This window comes from Schistocerca cancellata, chromosome 2 (genome assembly GCF_023864275.1).
Source record: "Schistocerca cancellata isolate TAMUIC-IGC-003103 chromosome 2, iqSchCanc2.1, whole genome shotgun sequence".
NCBI classification, from domain to species: domain Eukaryota; kingdom Metazoa; phylum Arthropoda; class Insecta; order Orthoptera; family Acrididae; genus Schistocerca; species Schistocerca cancellata.
In genome coordinates, this window is record NC_064627.1 from 1029431003 (window position 1) to 1029451509 (window position 20507).

General features: G+C 38.7%; 1 protein-coding gene across 2 annotated transcripts in view; it reads right to left on the minus strand.

Annotated features, from left to right (window-relative positions):
- Nucleotides 1-1437: 1437 nt before the first annotated feature.
- The window catches only part of LOC126162996 (esterase E4-like), a 292795-nt gene continuing 273725 nt past the window's right edge, over nucleotides 1438-20507 (minus strand). For both annotated transcript variants that reach the window (XM_049919858.1, XM_049919856.1), the window contains exons 5-10: nucleotides 19522-19706; nucleotides 14862-15036; nucleotides 13837-14012; nucleotides 9389-9536; nucleotides 6269-6401; nucleotides 1438-1810 (exon numbers count right to left, since the gene is read on the minus strand). In XM_049919858.1, the coding sequence (XP_049775815.1) occupies nucleotides 1576-1810; nucleotides 6269-6401; nucleotides 9389-9536; nucleotides 13837-14012; nucleotides 14862-15036; nucleotides 19522-19706 (1052 nt within the window). In that variant the 3' untranslated portion in view covers nucleotides 1438-1575. The remainder of the gene's footprint in view (nucleotides 1811-6268; nucleotides 6402-9388; nucleotides 9537-13836; nucleotides 14013-14861; nucleotides 15037-19521; nucleotides 19707-20507) is intronic.

Genomic DNA, 20507 nt, shown 5'->3' on the forward strand with positions numbered 1-20507 from the left:
CAGGTGTCTTTGGTGCAAAGTGTGTTTCAGGCAAAACAGTGCATAAGTGATGTTGGCATCTTTGTGTGTGTGTGTGTGTGTGTGTGTGTGTGTGTGTGTCAGAAAAGACACTGATGGATAATGCCTTTGTGTGTGTGTGTGTGTGTGTGTGTGTGTGTGTCAGAAAAGACACTGATGGATAATGCACGACCCAGGCAGGTGACAAATCGTATTCGTGATGAGATAGTTGCTGCTATTGACAGTTGCGTTCAAACTGGTAGATGGGTTGCATTGGACACCATTAGTGCTCAAGTAAATGTGTCCCATCACAGTATGCACGTCATTGTGCGCAATACACTTGGTTAACGGAAGGTTTGTGCTCAGTGGGTCCCCAAATGTTTGTCCAAGGAACAGCAACACAACAGAATGGTAATGTCACTGAACCATTTGGTGCAATATCAGGAGGAGAATTATTATTTCTTTCCAAGGTCATTGCCGGAGATGTATCCGTATAGCCACTGTTTCAGCCAGAATCCAAATGTGAGAGTGTGCAGTGAAAGCAGGCAGATTCACCTAAACCAAAGAAAATCTGTTTAATAACTTCAGCAGCTAAGGTCATGTTGACTATGTTCTTCGATGAGCAGGGGCCTCTGAAGTGGAGTTCCTCCACAAAGGACAAACAATAAATGCCAACAAATACTGTGATATTCTTCGTCAGCTGCAATTATCAATCAAGAATAAATGCCAGGGAACCTCTCGAAGTGCGTTATCTTCTCGCATTACAATTTACATCTTCTTTGTTGCCAAACATACATAGGATCTTTTCGAATTATGTAATTGGGAAGTGCTAGACCACCACGCATGAAGTCCTGACTTGAGTCCCTGTGATTTCCATGATTTTGGCCCACTCAAGAAACATCTCAGGTGGGACCACCGTGGATCAGATAAAGAACTGCAGCAAGCTGTGACAGAGTGAATCCGTGCTCAACCTCAGAAGTTCTTCTTCCAGGATATTCATAATCTTGTGCCATGTGGGATAAGTGCCTCAACAGCCAGTAATAATGCCTGTACATGGAAATTACCTTTCCATTTGACTGCACCTTGTAGAAACGACAATAAACTCTAAAACACATGTTTTGGCCACATACATCCTTATTTTTCTACTTTGAGGCAAAGCCTGACCCATCAGAATGTTGAGTATGACAAAGTGGTTATAGTTCTAGTTTCTGCATGTGTTAACATTGTAGTTACAAGACATTTTTGTCATGAAAAAAGAAAGAAAACAGCGAGTTTGTCATTTTAAGTTGATATTTTAGGCTAATTTTCTCTCTGCACATTCTGATAGTGTCTGTAGAAAATACACCCTCTGTACTCGTATGTTTAGTAGCAAGTAAGCACTTCCTCGAATATTGCCAGTCGTCTTTGCAGAAACACTGTATATAAATGAATATAAAGTAATAAAAATAATCTAATATATTTAATTCTTGTATCAACTTGTACAGTGGTGCAGTGCTAGATTAAGTCATACAAAGAGTGTGAATTCTGTTTCAATACAGTTGCAATGTCCTTCATTACTGCAGTAATAACATGTCTAAATTAAAGACTGTGTCTGCGTTGGCTTTGATGTTTCTGGACACGTTTGGACTTCCTCCTGGCTCCAGATGTGCTGGTGGGCAGAGGGAACAGCCGGTCCCAAAGTTGCATGCGTTCCTGGTAGTACAAGCCTTGCTTCATCGTCAGGTCCGAGCCAATCTCCAGGTATGCTGGATTTGAAAGATCGAGTGTTTTCCAATCGACATTAACGAGGTCAGTTTTCTCTGATGTGGGATTCCTATAACAATAAACACAAGAAGTTTTCTATAATTGTAGTTACATTATACTATCAATACTACAAGGAACAAAAAATGTTACACTATGTTTTTAAAAAGTTATTTTAACAGTCAATAAAAATGTTGCATAAATGTAAACTAATTAGCATATCGAACAGTGGCCATACGTCATTTCCTTCTTCATACCAACTGCCAATGTACATCTACATCTATAATTTAGAGTATACCATGCTCTAGAATATGCTATATAGTGTGTGGCACCAAATACTTTTCATGGCACTATTCATTAAAGTTTCTTCCTGTTACAGTTACAGTCACAGTCCATACATGTGAACAATTATCTCTGTGTAAGCTGCTATTCCCCTAATTTTATTTTCACCATCTCAGTGGGAGTTGAATGTGAGAGGGAAGAAGATTATTGTTTAATGTCTAACATATCATTGAGAGACGAAGCACAAGCTCAGATTTTGGAAGGATGGTGAAATAAATTGACTATGCCCTTTCAGAGGAATCATCCCAGCATTTGCTTTAAGCAATTTAGGGAAATCACAGGAAACCTAAATCTGGATGGCCAGATGGTGGCTGGAAATGTTGTCCTCCCAAGTATATGCCATGCCTTACTGCTTTGCCACCTTGCTCAGTAGGAGTGGAGTGTGAATGATGTAAAATGGTAGTACCATGGATCAGCTTTTCCATCTTGTTTTGTACATTGCTGTGACATGTGTAGTCTTCAAAATGCTGTGACACCTGTGCTCTTCTAAATACTGTAAAGAGTTCTTTGGTCAATGGACAGCCAATACTCCTGAAAAAACTGCAGAGATCCTAATAGAGACTTCACTTGGTCCTGGGGCTTTGCTCAGTTTTAGCTACTCTATTAACTCTCGAGTGGACGCACCATTTTTCGTAACATGAGCAGGCACACAGTGTATTTTATACAAATGTAAAGTATAGCTGTCTTTATATTACTAAGGTGAACATGTATGTGAAAAATCACAGTTTAATAAAACAGCAATAAAATGAAATTACATTATATGAGCTAAAGCACTGTATAAGTAAATAACAAAATAAACTTTCGTTATATCACTCTGTTGCCGCTTACAAGTGTTACCCCGCAATAACGACCCTCTTGAAGCATAAAACAGCACAACTGCATCAGATCCCATCTAAATGCTTATTCTTTTACTAATTATCTCATTGAGAACTGCTTCATTGTGAGACTGTGCTGCTACCTTGTAATCTGGGTCATTTTCTTGTATGAATTGTACATTTTTTTTCTCACCTAGCTCACTGTTTTACACTAAGAAGCCAAAGAAACTGGTACACCTGTTGAATATCGTGCAGGGCCCCTGCTAGCACACAGAAGTGCTGCAACATGACGTGGTATGGACTCGACCAATGTCTGAAGTAGTGCTGGAGGGAATTGACACCATGAATCCTCCAGGGCTGTCCATAAATCCGTAAGAGCACAAAGGTGTGGAGATCTCTTCTAAACAGCATGTTGTAAGGCATCCCAGATATGCTCAATAATGTTCATATCTAGGGAGTTTGGTGGCCAGTGAAAGTGTTTGAGCTCTGAAGAATAGTGTTACTGGAGCCACTCTGTAGCAATTCTGGACATGTGGGCTGCTCAGCATTGCAATCTGCAGCAATTTGCAGAAGGTTTTCACTTCTGTCACAATCCATTTCAGTCGTTGTTGGTCCCGTTCTTGCAGGATCTTTTTTCCAGCCACACTGATGTAAAAGATTTTATGTTTTACCAGATTCCTTACCTTCGCGGTATGCTTATGAAATGGTCATATGGGAAAATCCCCACTTCTTCGCTGCCTCGGAGATGCTGTGCCCCATCACATGTGCGGCGACTATAACACCACATTCAAACTCACTTAAACCTTTATAACTTGCCATTGTAGCAGCAGTAACTGATCTAATAACTGCTCCAGACACTTGTTGTCTTATATAGGCACTAACGAACAAAGTGCCGTATTCTGCCTTTGAACACGCATGTCTGTACCAGTTTCTTTGGTGCTTCAGCATATATTACTGATGCCCCCTGGGACATAAAACAGCTTATCATTGTGTTAGCTGAAGCAATACTGAAGGAATAGATGTGGTCTCGCAATGGAACAGTACAAGACAATGTTGTTTATAGTTGGCGCGCTTTGTACATAGATGCACCTGCTGGAGGGTTAAAGTGCAACATGTTGTCATACAATCTGAACTATGATGTAACTTGGATTTTCTCATTTATTTGCTGGACCATAAAGAGTGAAGATACATCAACTGAAAAAAGAGAGAAAGAGAGTACTATGTGCTTCTGGCAGTCAAATACCATTTTTCACATAACTAATCTCACAACTAACCATGTTCTTTTAACATCTCATCTCAGTTTCAGGCCTTTCCTTCCTTCCTTCCTTCCTTCCTTCCTTCCTTCCTTCCCTATTGATGCCTTGGTTTCCTGTCATTTGATTTCTCTGCTTCAGTCTGTTCATACGGAATGTCTTTCTTTTCTGGAAACCCAGTGTGACATGTCATGTTATTTTTCCATACAAACTGTACTAATGTTTTAACTTTATACTAGATAACATTGTAGTGAGCAGCTCATTAGATTCCAATTTCAATAAAAGTTTTCCATTTAAGAGGGCAGTGTTATCATGTTGAAATATACCATTGTTTTCTTAACGTGCACCTTCACATGACAAGGCAATTACCTGACACCTCTAGGACATGATTAATCAACAGCTATACTGTTTAATACTATTTGTGCCTACACCAGAATGACCTAAAAACATTGCAGGTATGCTTTTAAATCGTTGAAAGTAGCTTTTGAAGTAATAGAAAGTGACAATAAATTTATCAGAAACATAGACAGGATGTCAAAAAAATATATAACATCCTAATAAAAACAGCTGAAAATTGTTACTCTTTGTCCATAGAAAAAGAATAAACCAATAAATTATTCTGTAAGTGAAAGTTAAACTTGTAGAAGCACTTCAAAGGTATCAAGAATACTGACTTTGTAACATATATACACGCGTTAAAATTACCGAACTATCAGTTTAATAAGCCACGGCTGCAAATACTAACAAGAATTTTTTACAGATGAATGGAGAAACTGGTAGAAGCCGACCTCAGGAAGGATCAGTTTGAATTCCGTTGGAATGTTGGAACACGTGAGGCAATACCGACCCTACGACTTATCTTAGAACATAGATTAAGGAAAGGCAAACCTACATTTTCTAGCATTTGTAGACGTAGAGAAAGCTTTTGACAATGTTGACTGGAATACTCTCTTTCAAATTCTGAAGGTGGCAGGGATCAAATACAGGGAGCGAAACACTATTTACAATTTGTGCAGATACCAGACAGCAGTATAAGAGTCCGGGACCATGAAAGGAAAGCAATGGTTGGGAAGGGAGTGAGACAGGGTTGTAGTCTATCCCCAATGCTATTTAATCAGTATATTGAGCAAGCAGTAAAGGAAACAAAAGAAAAATTTTGAGTAGGAATTAAAATCCATGGAGAAGAAATAAAAACTTCGAGGTTTGCCGATGAGGCTGGCAGAGACAGCAAAGGACCTGGAAAAGCAGTTGAATAGAATGGACATGTCTTGAAATGAGGATATAAGATGAACATCAACAAAAGCAAAATGAGGATAATGGAATGTAGTCAAATTAAATCAAGTGTTGCTGAGGGTATTAGATTAGGAAATGAGACACTTAAAGTAGTAGGTGAGGTTTGCTATTTGGGGAGCAAAATAACTGATGATGGTCGAAGTAGAGAGGATAAAAAATGTTGACTGGCAATGGCAAGGAAAGCATTTATGAAGAAGAGAAATCTGTTAACATCAAGTATAGAAAGTGTCAGCAAGTCTTTTCTGAAAGTATTTGTATGGCGTGTAGCCATGTATGGAAGTGAAACCTGAACAATAAATAGTTTAGACAAGAAGAGAAAAGAAGCTTTCAAAATGTAGTGCTATAGAAGAATGCTAAAGATTAGATGGGTAGATCACATAACTAATGAGGAGGTACTACATAGAATTGGGAAGAAGAGGAATTTGTGGCACAACTTGACTAGAAGAAGGGATCGGTTGGTAGGACACAACCTGAGGCATCAAGGGATCACCAATTTAGTATTGGAGGGAAACATGGAGGGTAAACATCATAGAGGGAGAGACCAAGGGATGAATACACTAAACAGATTCAGAAGGATGTAGGTTGCAGTAGGTACTAGGAGATGAAGAAGCTTGCACAGGATAGAGTAGCATGGAGAGCTGCATCAAACCAGTCTGTGATCTGAAGACCACGACGACAACAACATATATATATATTTGTTCCAAGTTATAAGAAGTCATAATACATACTTTCCATCATATAAACCAGCTAATTATAAAACTGCACATTTTATTCAGATGAACTATGTACAAAATATCAGCTTCTGCATCTATGAATTTAGCAACTCACCCATGTTTGATGAAGTTTGCCCACATTTTTGTCATTCTTTTAACTGTTGTGTATTCAGGATCAGTTTTAACAAATTCTGGGAACATTGCTGAGATGTAGAACAAATAAATGAGATCATCATGATGTGAAACACCTGTCAGAGGAAGAAAGGAAATCATTAATAGGAAATTGACTGTAAATAGAATATGAAGAATGTTCTATAATATTGTTGTCAAAGCTGTTACATGCATTTTACTTCTAACAAAACCGAAAAGTTTCTGTCTTGCTAATGACTGAATGTAAAATGAATAAAATACTATAGATAAACAGAAAAAGTGTAATAGTTAACTTGAAAATGTTACAGTAATTCAGTTACTTTACTATTGTAATCCTACCAACTTAAACTGAACAACATCCCTATAGCAAACAAAATTGAACTTTAAAGATAACATTAAGCAGACATTTTATAGAAGTTCAAGAAACAGAATTGAACAATGAAAAATCCAGGACGGAATGTAACAATATTATGCCTTGGGTTCACTCTCATTGATCATCCTACATACAGCCCTGACTTGGTGCCTTACAACTTTCATCTGTTTCCAAAAATTAAATGACACCTTTGAGGACTGCACTTTGATAGCGATAAAATGGAGCAAACAGAGGTATGGTTGTCGCTCCATCAACAAAGTCAAACCTTCTCCATTTACAATATCTACAAGAACACAGGATATAAGGGATAGGAAAATTCCTGGATCTGACTTAGGATTCAACCCTGGATGTTTGTGTGTAGAGAATAATAGGGCTTATTGAAGATTTGTGTGACATCAGTTCCTTCTGTGTAAAGTTACGTGTGACCTCTCTTCTCCGTATGTGCCCTCTTTTTGACATATGTGCGCCATGCTTCTGAGATTAGACAAGGGATTCATTCATATCATCCTAAATTGTGCCATAAAGAGCATTCAAGATGGCTATCATGCCAGATTTCAGTTTTTCTGTAGCTAAAAAATTTGAAGTAGATACTTCCAAGATAGAGTTTTTCTGATAATGTGTTAAATGATGTGCTCCACATTCTGTATCTTCTGCTTTATGTTCTGCTTTGCAGAAAATGATGACTGAGTAAATGGTCATTGTGATACACTATTGATAAAGTTTAGAGAACTGTCCTTTGTCACTAGCAGCAGAATGATTCTACTGCCATCAACTTACATCTCACTAACTTAGATCTCATGAAGGACCTTGAAGACAAGGTAAGAGAAATTAGAGCTCATATGAAGGCATGTAGATACTCATTTATCCCTCACACCATTTACAATAGCGGAACAGGAAATGGAATAATTGGCAATGGTGCAAGGTATCCTCCGCTATGCACTGTATGATAGATGTAGATGTATCCTATAATATTAGAAGGTGACAGAATGGTTGGCTAGGATTTACCTCCAGAAAGTAAAACTGGCAACGACTGAAGACAGACAAAAATAATAGTAAAAGAAAATCCTAGCTTCCGGAACTATTAGTTTCTTAATCAGGAAAGAAAGAGGGCTAAATTGGAGAAGTTCACTCTCACTCCAGGATGAGAAGGGCCCACCAGTTGCGAGGACAATAGGTCCTCACAACAGTGTGTTCATGGCAGGTCCCTCTGACCCTGTGATCCAAATGAAGTGTCCTGCCTTTCTAGTGTTCCTGACATATCCCTCTTTCTTCTTTGAGGAAGGAACTAATAGTTCCAAAAGCTACATAGCCTTTTGCACGTCTATATGTATCTGTCGTCAGAGGAAGGAAACTATCTTTTGGAACTTAATTCTTTCCTCTGATGACAGATGCACACATGCATGCACATGTGCTCACACACACACACACACACACACACACACACACACACACACACACACACACACACACATACAAAGCGACTGTGGGAGTATTTAAAATTTTGCATCCTGAAGGTTTTTGTCTAGTGAATTTTCAAATGACAGATTAGTAAGTTGACACTGTGTGGCAGAGCAGGACACAAACCAAGGACCTTTGCCTCTTGCAGGCAAGTGCTCTACCAACTGAGTTACAAAAGTACAGCTCATGGCCCACACTCACAGCTTTACTTCTGCCATTGTCTCCTACATTCCAAACTTCACATAAATTCTCATCCATACCTTGCGAGACTACCGCTCCTCAGAGACATGGCTTATCCATAGCCTGGCAGATTGTTTCCAGAATGAATTTTCACTTTGCAGTAGTGTGCGCACTGATTTGAAGCTTCCTGGCAGATTAGACTGCGTGCCAGGCTGGGTCTCAAACCTGAGATGAGTCCCATTCCAGTACAGAGTTTTAATCTTCCAGGAAGTTACAGATCAGTGCACACTCCAATGCACAGTAAAAATTCAGTCTGGAAACAATCCCCCAGTCTGTGGCTAAGTCATGTCTCCACAATACACCTTTTATCAGGAGTGCTCATCTCGCAAGGTATGCAGGAGAATTTCTTGGAAGGTATGAAATGAGGTACTTACAGAAGTAAAGCTGTGAGAACAGGTCATGAGTCATGCTTGGGTAGCTCAGTTGATAAAGCACTTGCCCATGATAGGTCACAGGTTTGAGTCCTGGTCCGGAACATAGTTTTAATCTGCTAGGAAGTTTCAAATCTACAAACACTTGACTGCAGAGTGAAAAGTCGTTCAGGAAATTAGTAGGTTGTATAGTTTCTTACTGCGTGTAAAGTGTTCTGGAAATCTTCACTGATGAATGTATCCTGAACATTGAGCATTTTGTAATTATTATGTGTAATTTTTTCAATAATTCTATTGGGAGCAGAATATATGATACATGAGATTGATTTTTGAACAATGAAAACTCCAGATTGGAATATCAACAATATTAGGAACAGGATAGATTGCTACCATAAAGATGACTGATTGAGTTGCAGACAAGCACTCCAAAAAGCCTGTTACACATTAGAGCATGCATGGTTCGGAAGGCAATGAGGAAAAAAAAAACTGAAGGAAGAGAAAGAACAGACACTGAGGAGAGTAATGCTTTAGAGATAGTAACAAAGGTAAATAACACAGAGTTACGGAATGTAAAAAAACCTGTTAGGCAAAATCAAACAATGGAAATTTTGCAGACTATATATCATTGAAGGGAGGTGTTTACCATATGGTGTTTCTGTTCCTGGTGTATACACCCAGCTGTATCTCCCTGCATACGTGAAGTGGTAATAATACACAGGTGCTGAACTCTTCTGAGCAACTATCTTGGCAGCGCGATCGACTGGGAATATGACAAGTGAGTCAGAGTATGCCTGTAAAAGTGAAGCAGAAATAAGAATAGACCACAAGAATTATAATTCTATCACAACTAAAGAAGTATAAACAAAGTACAGTTTATTTGACTACAAGCTGACAAGATTGGAGTCACACTGAAAAAGTTTCATCTGGGAGTAGAACTACACTACAATAAAACATAATATGTGATTGTTTAGCTACTAAATCAGATCACTGATAAAGTCTACCTGAAATAATGGACAAAATTTAAAACTGTGTTTTATATCTTGTTGCATTTTAGAAGAATTTAATGAAAACTTCATCAGATACAATTACAGCTGTTCCAGTGCAGTTGTATACCTGTCTCTCCAAACCTGCCTAATTTTCTGTATCATAAATGTCATATTATGTTAGAACATTCTCAATTTAAGTTTGATCCTTGGTATTATCATCTGTTTGAATCGAAGTTCATAAATATTTTTATTTTCCTCATGATTTTTTTCACATTTATAGAGAGCATACAGGGGAGGAGAACAGCAGGAACATTGGTACCTGACTCACAAATGAGTAGTTCAGATCCAGCCAGTCAACACCAGAGTTTGAAATCAGGAAAGCAGTTCACCAACTCAAAATGGCTCTCTGTTGTTCTCTATCCTCTTTTACAGCACCCTCCCATTTTCTGTTACTATTCTGAGTTATCTATTTATTAAAATCTATCTCCCATTTTGCAGTTTTAATTTCATTAAAAGTATGGTGACTGTTTCCTCATTTACTGTTGATCTATCTTCCCCCCCCCCCCACCCCCATCAATGGTCTGTTCTTGTTCAGTTTATCTCACATTTCTTCAATCATCATCCCAGCTCTGAATGTTATAAGACTGTATTGCTTTTTTCTTATTTTTCAATTATGTTTTATCAGTTTCTGGTAGTTAGTTACTGAAATTCAAAAATCGTATTTGATTATTGGTTCATTTTTATCACAGTCTCTTTTCCTTCATCATGTATCTCTTTTCATGAAGTGCTTCGTCTGCTTTACAATTGTGTCTAGCTTCTATAGTCCTCAATGTATATTTTTCCTCCTGTTTTGATATATACTGATGAAGGACTTGAAAAACGCTTTTATTAATCACCAAAAATCTGCTGCAAGGACATATTCTTTATTGTAAAGAATAGTTTAGATCAGAAGATTATCTTTTGTTAACTTATTTACAGGGTGTAGCAGAAAGGTATGTTCAAGCTTTCAGGAAACATTCCTCACACATAGAGGAAGAAAATGTGTTACTTGGATGTGGGTCCAGAAAAGTTTTATTTCCATGTTTGAGTTCATTTTCCACAGCATGGATAAGTTTCTCTGTTGAGCCTGGGTTGAGGCTCTAACTGTCACCAACAATGCAAGCCCAAAAGTTGTTGATAACGCAGTTGCACAATTTCACAAGGATTCTTGATAGCCCACACATGCTGATTGTGAGAATTTGCATTCAGATCAAGATGAAGTGAAGCCTCATCCATGATTTGTAATAAGCTGAGGGTTGATCCGTTGTTGAATTAACATTCACTAAAGTGTAGCCATGGAACAAAAACAACTGCTGATAGTGCCTGCACACATTGTACGTGGTATACATACAGCAGGTTCCCATGTCAATCATCTGGCTAGCATTACTCGTTGGAGCTAATTGTCTTATGGTGACATTAGGGTTGTTGTCAACTGCATGGAGAAGGTCCTCTCCAGCTGAATGTCCCAATCCTTGTAGGCCTCCCCCAGTTACAAATAGTATGCTTAAGCATCCCTACCACAACAATCAGTTGCTTCAAATGTCCTCCTGTTGGAGCAACATCATTCTGGAAATATATTATGATACAAACATTGAGCACCATGGATATTAGCCAGTCAGTTAGTAGTTGATGTGGACACACAGCATCGTTGTTATAGATAGTCTGTGAAAACCAGTTTGTAGATGTTGGCCACTGATGAATCATGTGTACGATTGGAGTTAACCCCCTCAGTATCAGTTAAGGCCTGAAGATGGTGTACAGAAGCACTGAAACTGTTAGCCATATAATAAATAACAGCATAAGGATGACTGTAGGTGTCCCATTTTATTAAATACAGTTATTACCATCTGATAATCCGCTCAGAAAACGGAAAGCTGCCAGTCCTGCATTAGAATACACTTCCATTGCACAGTACCGGAAACCAAGTCATGATGAACACTAAAAAGTTCATGCTGCATGCTTGATGCTGCTAGAACAGTGAAATTAGTCACATGCCAACAGAAGCAATGAAGTAAGTCGCAAGTGAGGATTACCTTTGTTAAATCGGAAGAACAACATGGTGGTGAAGCTAAGAATTACAGCGTACTGTATATTGTAACTAAATGTAACCAAGATGGTATTTTAAACATTTCGTGTAAGAAAATGTTTCATGTAATGAGGGCACATTCTGTTTCTGTGTGTTTCACGTGATTAATTGATTATGAAGAGAAGTAGAAAATGAGCTCTAATACGGAAATAAAGTGTTTCTGGGCCCACGTCCATATAACACATTTTATTCTTCTATGTGTGAGGAATGTGTCCTGATAGTTTGGCTATACCTTTTTGTTACACGCTGTATGTATGTAAACTTATTAGTTGCATTATCTACAAGATTGTGCAAATAAATTGTTGTTGTTGTAACTAATGTTTTTGAGGAAGGTTCTGTGGAGGGAAAAAAAACATACTGTTGTAAACATAAAACCCTGTATTCATGTCACCTTACACGTTTCATTTGCTTGATGATTAATCATGTCATGTCATCCTCAAAAACGTAGAAGCTGTGGAACACTGCATGCAAATAATTCGAAAGAAGATAGTTGAGAAATTTTGAAATCTATACAATTAGTTTTGCTGTGGAATCCATGACTGAACAACCCTAAAATTCCAATGCAGTCTGTTTCAGTATCTGGCAAACAGTCACTCCTCTTCTGTCATAAATAGTGTTAATATTATGAGTAATTTCCTTTTTATTTTAATTTTGTACAATTATTCACAGGCTAGCTTCAACAGATCGGTATTGCCATCATTCTCATACATCATAGTATTTAAAATTTTCTAAATATTTTTATATTCTGCTCAAGAACTGAAGCAGAATAATTCATTTAAAAAAGAGGTTATTTACTAATCTCTTCTTCTGGGATTAGTTTCAATTCTGTGTTACAGTTTATTGTGGAAGCCACTCTATTTCCTATTATGAAGGTACAAATTCTGTACAGCACTTATATTTGCTGAGTCTCAGATTCAGACACATGTGAAGACCATTCCACAAACATGGAAGGCTGATTCATCAGTAAAGGCCATCTTCTCTAAGAAAATCTCTTTCTAATCCCAAAGCAGAATAACCTCTTTGGCAAACTGCATACTTTATAGCTTTTCGAGATGCTTCATAACACTGTAAGGCTGCAATCAATGAGTTCATGTTGTAGGAAGTACAGTTTAATTTGGTCACAGCTGTTTAACTGTTTTGTCTTTAATATTTTTTTGGGCAATCTCTTGGAGTTTGTAGAGAGGTCTTAAAGAATTTACAGTACTACCTGTTCTGTGTTTTAAGTTCAATGTTACAACTAACTTTAAATATATAAAAAAAGTTTTCTTATACTGGCTCAATGTATCATTATATGTTTCTTTTTTGGGAACATTACATTATTTCTTGTCTTTCTCCAAATGAAACAGCATTCAAACTGCCACTGACGTATATGCACAAAGAAAGCAATTCCTCAAAAACAGCATCTGCTTGATAAAGATATTCCTATTCATCCTGTAAATTACCACTCCATACACGAATATAACCTCTACTTATGCCTAATATCAACCGCTTACTACTGTACCCAAGCTTTATGGCATACCCTCACTCACGGACAACTCTGCAAAATGAACAATGCAAAGCACACTCCAAAAAGTGTGAGTGTTGATAGTGGTACTGTGTTGGTGAAAATCTGCATAGTCATACTTCTCTGGACATTAGTTGACATTAACCTCTTTATTATTATTATTATTATTATTATTATTATTATTATTATTATTATTATTATTATTATTATTTTTTGTCAGAATTATATCCTGAAGTCTACTTTTTCTATACACATTTTATACACATAAATACTGTTGCTCAAATTTTATTGTTGTTTCGTCATTCATTCCTGTAAATGAAGAAAATAATAAAAATGTTTGCAGTGTAAGTTTCTTATCAGAATGTTGAGTTGGGGAAACAGTTGTAAACTGGACATCACAAAACCCTTGTGCGATTTTTATATAAGTTGTGCCATATACTTACAAATACAGTGTATGTAGCTAGTTTCTTACTTACTTGTCCAAGCCCAGTTGCAGAGTCATTTGTTATTGGTTTGTCTTGAAGATAAAACTTTCTCAGCTCTCTGCTGACTTCTAGCGAGTGTGGTGTATCTCGCTCATAAAGAAATGAAATTGGGAATACTGTCTCATAATTTTCTGTCATATTTTCTGCCAGACCATTGTTGAGAATCACTGAAATATTAAATAGTTGTAGTTAAAGGTAAAACATATTAGCAAACATTAAGTCTGCATTAACTGCCATATTTTTCTTAAACACAAGTTGAAAATTAAAAAAACAAAAATGAATGCCCCAAAAGAATGGTTCTGAAACAGTAAACTGTTAATTGCAAATTTTGAACACCATACTGTACAGACTCATAATCGCTGGACAATACATCGGTTTTAGTACCACTGTAGCCTCCTTTAACTAAACACCTGACCTGACATCTTGCATGAGGATTTCTACTGAAATGGTGAATACCATCTTGGAATACACAGTGAAATTGAGCTCAGTTCCCAATTGTGAAGTGGATAAAAAGATTCCACATAACAACACTCAACTACGATGTGTCATTGCAGTATCTGATATACCCCACACTTTCCATGTGAAGACAAACAGCCATCCATGAAACCAAATTACAACTACCAATTTTGCTATATTATATGGAGTGTTGCATGTGATGAAATTTAAGTAGTAGTCTGATGAACAAAACTCTTTCTTGCATTCTGTCTACCAGCTCCAAGCAGTCTTTGTTGACACTCAAGATGCAACATTGTTCTTACTTTTGCCCATGTCACCTAAATTTACATCTATACTCTATGAATTACTGTGAATTGTGTGTCAGAATTTACTTTTTGCTATATTCTGAATTAACATTACTTCTCGTTCCATTTACTTACTGTGTGTGGGAAGAATGATTGCTAGTACACATTTGTGTGAGATGTAATTTCCTTAAATTTTTCTACGTGATCACTATGTTTATTCAGTAATATTATTATTTTTTTAAAAATATCAGGTCATCCTTAGTGCAGATTACTTACCCAAAGCTATCCAGGAGAATTCATCTTTGGTGGTTCCTGTTATCAATGGAACTTGAGCAAAATCTCCAGAGAGTAGTTGTTCAGTGGGATCTACAGTTATGAATCTGTCAGCCCCATCTCCAAAATCTTTTTCAACAATAACACCAAATACAACCATAGGATCCCAACCCCATTCCTATAAAAGTAATAAAAAACAAGGAGTTAACTACACTGCATTGTCTTAGGCTTACACTGTTTTTAAGCAATGCACATTGTAGTTATTTGTGAGACATTCCTTAAAAAAAGCCATCACTTTTCTGAGTATATGAAACAGGATAGGAGAACCAGGAATATCTTTGAAACTGAGCAAACTGACTGTAGTCTGATTGAAATTACACTCCTGGAAATTGAAATAAGAACACCGTGAATTCATTGTCCCAGGAAGGGGAAACTTTATTGACACATTCCTGGGGTCAGATCATCACATGATCACACTGACAGAACCACAGGCACATAGACACAGGCAACAGAGCATGCACAATGTCGGCACTAGTACAGTGTATATCCACCTTTCGCAGCAATGCAGGCTGCTATTCTCCCATGGAGACGATCGTAGAGATGCTGGATGTAGTCCTGTGGAACGGCTTGCCATGCCATTTCCACCTGGCGCCTCAGTTGGACCAGCGTTCGTGCTGCACGTGCAGACCGCGTGAGACGACGCTTCATCCAGTCCCAAACATGCTCAATGGGGGACAGATCCGGAGATCTTGCTGGCCAGCGTAGTTGACTTACACCTTCTAGAGCACGTTGGGTGGCACGGGATACATGCGGACGTGCATTGTCCTGTTGGAACAGCAAGTTCCCTTGCTGGTCTAGGAATGGTAGAACGATGGGTTCGATGACGGTTTGGATGTACCGTGCACTATTCAGTGTCCCCTCGACGATCACCAGTGGTGTACGGCCAGTGTAGGAGATCGCTCCCCGCACCATGATGCCGGGTGTTGGCTCTGTGTGCCTCGGTCGTATGCAGTCCTGATTGTGGCGCTCACCTGCACGGCACCAAACACGCATACGACCATCATTGGCACCAAGGCAGAAGCGACTCTCATCGCTGAAGACGACACGTCTCCATTCGTCCCTCCATTCACGCCTGTCGTGACACCACTGGAGATGGGCTGCACGATGTTGGGGCGTGAGCGGAAGACGGCCTAACGGTGTGCGGGACCGTAGCCCAGCTTCATGGAGACGGTTGCGAATGGTCCTCGCCGATACCCCAGGAGCAACACGTCCCTAATTTGCTGGGAAGTGGCGGTGTGGTCCCCTACGGCACTGCGTAGGATCCTACGGTCTTGGCGTGCATCCGTGCATTGCTGCGGTCTGGTCCCAGGTCGACGGGCACGTGCACCTTCCGCCGACCACTGGCGACAACATCGATGTACTGTGGAGACCTCACGCCCCACGTGTTGAGCAATTCGGCGGTACGTCCACCCGGCCTCCCGCATGCCCACTATACGCCCTCGCTCAAAGTCCGTCAACTGCACATACGGTTCACGTCCACGCTGTCGCGGCATGCTACCAGTGTTAAAGACTGCGATGGAGCTCCATATGCCACGGAAAACTGGCTGACACTGACGGCGGCGATGCACAAATGCTGCGCAGCTAGTGCCATTCAACGGCCAACACTGCGGTTCCTGGTGTGTCCGCTGTGCCGTGCATGTGATCATTGCTTGTACAGCCCTCTCGCAGTGTCCGGAGCAAGTATGGTGGGTCTGACACACCGGTGTCAATGTGTTCTTTTTTCCATTTCCAGGAGTGTATTTGATAGTTGTCATCTGTCACTTGCCATTCAGTGTTGCCAGCTACCACTCAGTTATCCGCAACACAGAAACACAGTGGGCACTTCACAAATGCTGTTAATTTGTAAGGTGGAGCAAAGTTGGAAGCAGCCATGGCAGGTATGATGGAAATGCAAGATGCTCTGTCAACTGCTGATTTTAAGTGACCAGTGACTGAACTGTGACAACAACCTCATGATTTGTGGTCAACATTCTGTGGCAAAACTATCACTTTATTCAAGGCAATTAAAGCTAACCTCTATGAGCAAACTCAAGACAGAAAAATTTCAGTTTCAGCACTAAACAACGAACTGTAATTTCTCACTGTCATCAATTAGTTACCTGAAACTATCCTTACATTGGCTACACAAACTGCCACTTAACCAACCAATGAACATTCCTGTTTGGGACTTGGTTGTAGATTATAGGTGTTACTGGCAAATTCCAAATGAAAAAAGAATGATAGGAAGAAAAATAAGGGCGAATAAAATTGTCAATACTTTAGTGAAAATAATGTGGCAAAGTATTAGAAAATAAAAAAATACATCTAAATCAATTAACTGCAAAAATAATAATTACAGTATTTTGATTAGATTTAGAAATAAAAAAGTTCGCTGTCCTTCATGAGTTTCGAAGCCACAACTTCCCACACGACAAGTTCATGTGCTTACCACTACACTACAACACTCCCATGCTTAATGCTGTTCATTTGTGACTCCTATTCCAGTAGCAACGATGAATTGCAACCTTCAAAAATTTGGCTTCACGTAATGTTGTGCAAAACTTTACTAATGTACCAATCTCTGTGATTATAATACATGTAACACTGAATCCCGTCTTGTGCAGAAGGCTCTAGTGCCATGTATGAAACGCATGCATCTCGTGTGTGTGTGTGGGGGGGGGGGGGGGGGGGGGGGGGGTGAACTGACCGATTGTTGAGGCAGTTTGGCAACAGCAAATGGTTCGGGGGTGGTGATGAGCCCTCTGATTGGAGAGTCTGCCCGTGAAGATTCAACTGTCAAGTTATTTTAATCAGACTATAGAATTTGCATTGAGGAAACTAAGTGTTAGGTGAAAGATGAAGGCAGAGAATATGAATGTTTTGTATTGAATATGAGTATGAAGTACAGACTGCAGTTTCCCTAGCCTACTTAACCTGATACTGGAGAAGACACTAAAAAAGGCATCATCGATTTGCAGAGATTTCAGCATAGATGATAAAGTGAAATTATTAGCTTTTCTCAAAAGTACTATTCTTGTATCAGAGGAGGATGATGGACTATAAAAGACTGCTACAGTGTTAGTTGAGGGGGCATAAAAAGTGGGTTTGAAGTCTATTGAAGAGGAATGTTATGTACGATAACAAAAAAGGCAGATAATAAGAGGAGGAAATAGTAGAGATGGGAAGAATTTTGTTTATGAAGACTGGATCCTTCGAATACCTAGGAAATACTGTTAATTGGAGTAAATAATGCAGAGAAGAAAATAATGAACCATATAAGATCTACAAGAATTGCATATTTGCAATGAATAAACTATTCACCATCAAATGCTAAAAAAGACATCAAAACTAAGTATTTTCAAGGCAACTGTCTTAGCATACGTGGCCAAGATGTGAATACTGACAGGGAAGATAGAGAGGAAAATTATCATCTTCAAAAACAAAGTGTTTTGAAAAGTTTTGAACCAATTTTTGGGCATATAATTTCAGCAGAAGAAAGAACACAGAAACCTATGCATTGTACAGTGAGCAAGATGTGATGGTAGGAACAAGAAACAGATAGATTGAATGGATGGGACATGTACTGAGAAGGGATGGTAAAAAAAAGTGCTACAAGGGAAGCCACAAGGAAGGAGATGCCTTAGTGGGTCAAAGTTGACATGGCAGGATGGAGTCAGAAAAGCTATAGCCAGAATGGGAACTCACAGTAGCATGGATGAAAACCAAAAATGATAGAAGAGGCAAAAGACTGAGGCGATAACTCAACTTTGGTTCATGTGGCCATGTAGATAAGGTACAATAGGAAACATTCTTAAAATAGAAGTGACGAACATTGGCATTATACACAATTAAGATAACTGGACAAATTAGCAGAAAGATTTAAAATTGTCAGTTCCCTTTCAAACTATATTAATACAATTAATCTCTCTTTCCTAATATTTATCTTGTTATATGGGGTGCCCTGTTTTCATGCCCTATCAGATTTATTTTTATTATTTTAACTTATTTGCTGGATGCCCTTCCCACCTCAACAGTCTTCAATTAACCTATGGGAGAAAAACCATGTCTGTGATTCATGTATACTTTGTTCTGTGTTTTATCATATGTTAGCTGTTTGTCTATGGTATTTTTGGAGGTGGAGATTGGGAACAAGCCTAGAATTCACCTAAACAAGTGTGAAAAACTACACTTAGGCTGGCTGGTGTACCAGACCAACGTCATTAATCCACTGTACAGCTTCTATCTGGGCCTGGTTCACTTCCCTGTTTCACAAGATACTGCACTGCATGTTAAGCTATACAAGCACATCATTATCTGCACACTTAATAAAAAACAGTCATTTCATCTTGCAGTATATCAAAATGGTTAAATCAGTTACACTCTTTTTGCCTACAAGCAATATTTTGTAAATATGAATGAAACATACTAGTTCGTGACTTTGTTAAGTATATAACAAAAATAGCTGACAGCAAATGTTTAAAATAAACAACCAGATATGACAGATGTGTGATGCTTCTCACTGCCATTTCCCAGTATTGACAATTTTCTAGTCTATTAGCATGTGTGACAATATAAAATCTTTTGTTTGATTTTATTATGTTCTTAATAAGTACATGACACTTACAAAAAACTGTGGTAGTGTTTCTGCAATCTCTATGGCATCCTTTCCTTTCAGACAATTAACAATCTGCTCTGATGATGTGTCAGGGCAGTTTAGCATTCTTGCTTGCTTCTTGGCTTGTTGCAATGGGTCCTTTATAACAATTGATTGAACACCTGCACTCATTGCAATTCCTTTATGAAACAAGCCTGAAAAAGCAATTTGTACTTTCAATGCGGACTATGTAGCAACTTTAAATAATGTTGTAGCACTGAAAAAAAAAACAGAGATGTTATCTAGAAAAGGATGACCTTCTACTTAATAGTAATATTTGCCATGGTGGCACAGAGAAAAGCAAGTGCCAGAATATAGTTCACTGTATTTAGTCTCAGTTGCAAATTACAATGTTTTGATGACTGGTTTCAGATGAAAAGCATCCATTACCAAGCATCAGAAGCTTTTGTTTTAGGGTGCAAAAACAGCTAAGGTCATACGCGCCCATGTCAGAACCTTATAACACGAAGGAGAACAAGGAGTTAAAAGCAATTACACATTAAGCCCAATCAACAGAAGGAAAGACAACTAAAAACAGGGACTTTCTCTGGGAGAAAGCGCCATAAAATGAGCCATAAGGACAATGGAGGTCCTGAACTAAAGATTAAATGTCCTTCGCCGTATTGCTACAATGGATAAAAAGTAAAAGTGGTTGACAGCCTGCGCATCATTCGCTAAAACTGCCAATAGCTCTGACGGCAAACATAAATTAGAACATAAGTGGTTAAAAGAATGGCATTCTGTCAGGAAATGATATACCATCAAAGGTCGAGGACAATGAGCATAAAGTTGTGGGGAACGAATGGCGAATCTCCTGGTGACGGGAGGGCCGAGAGGTGGTCAGCCAAGCCGTTAGGAAGTTTAATTCCCTGGTGTTTGTTCCCATGAAGGGAAGACGACCAGTCATGCCAAAGTGACGCCACCTGCCGACAGATGGCAACACACAGATCATTGGA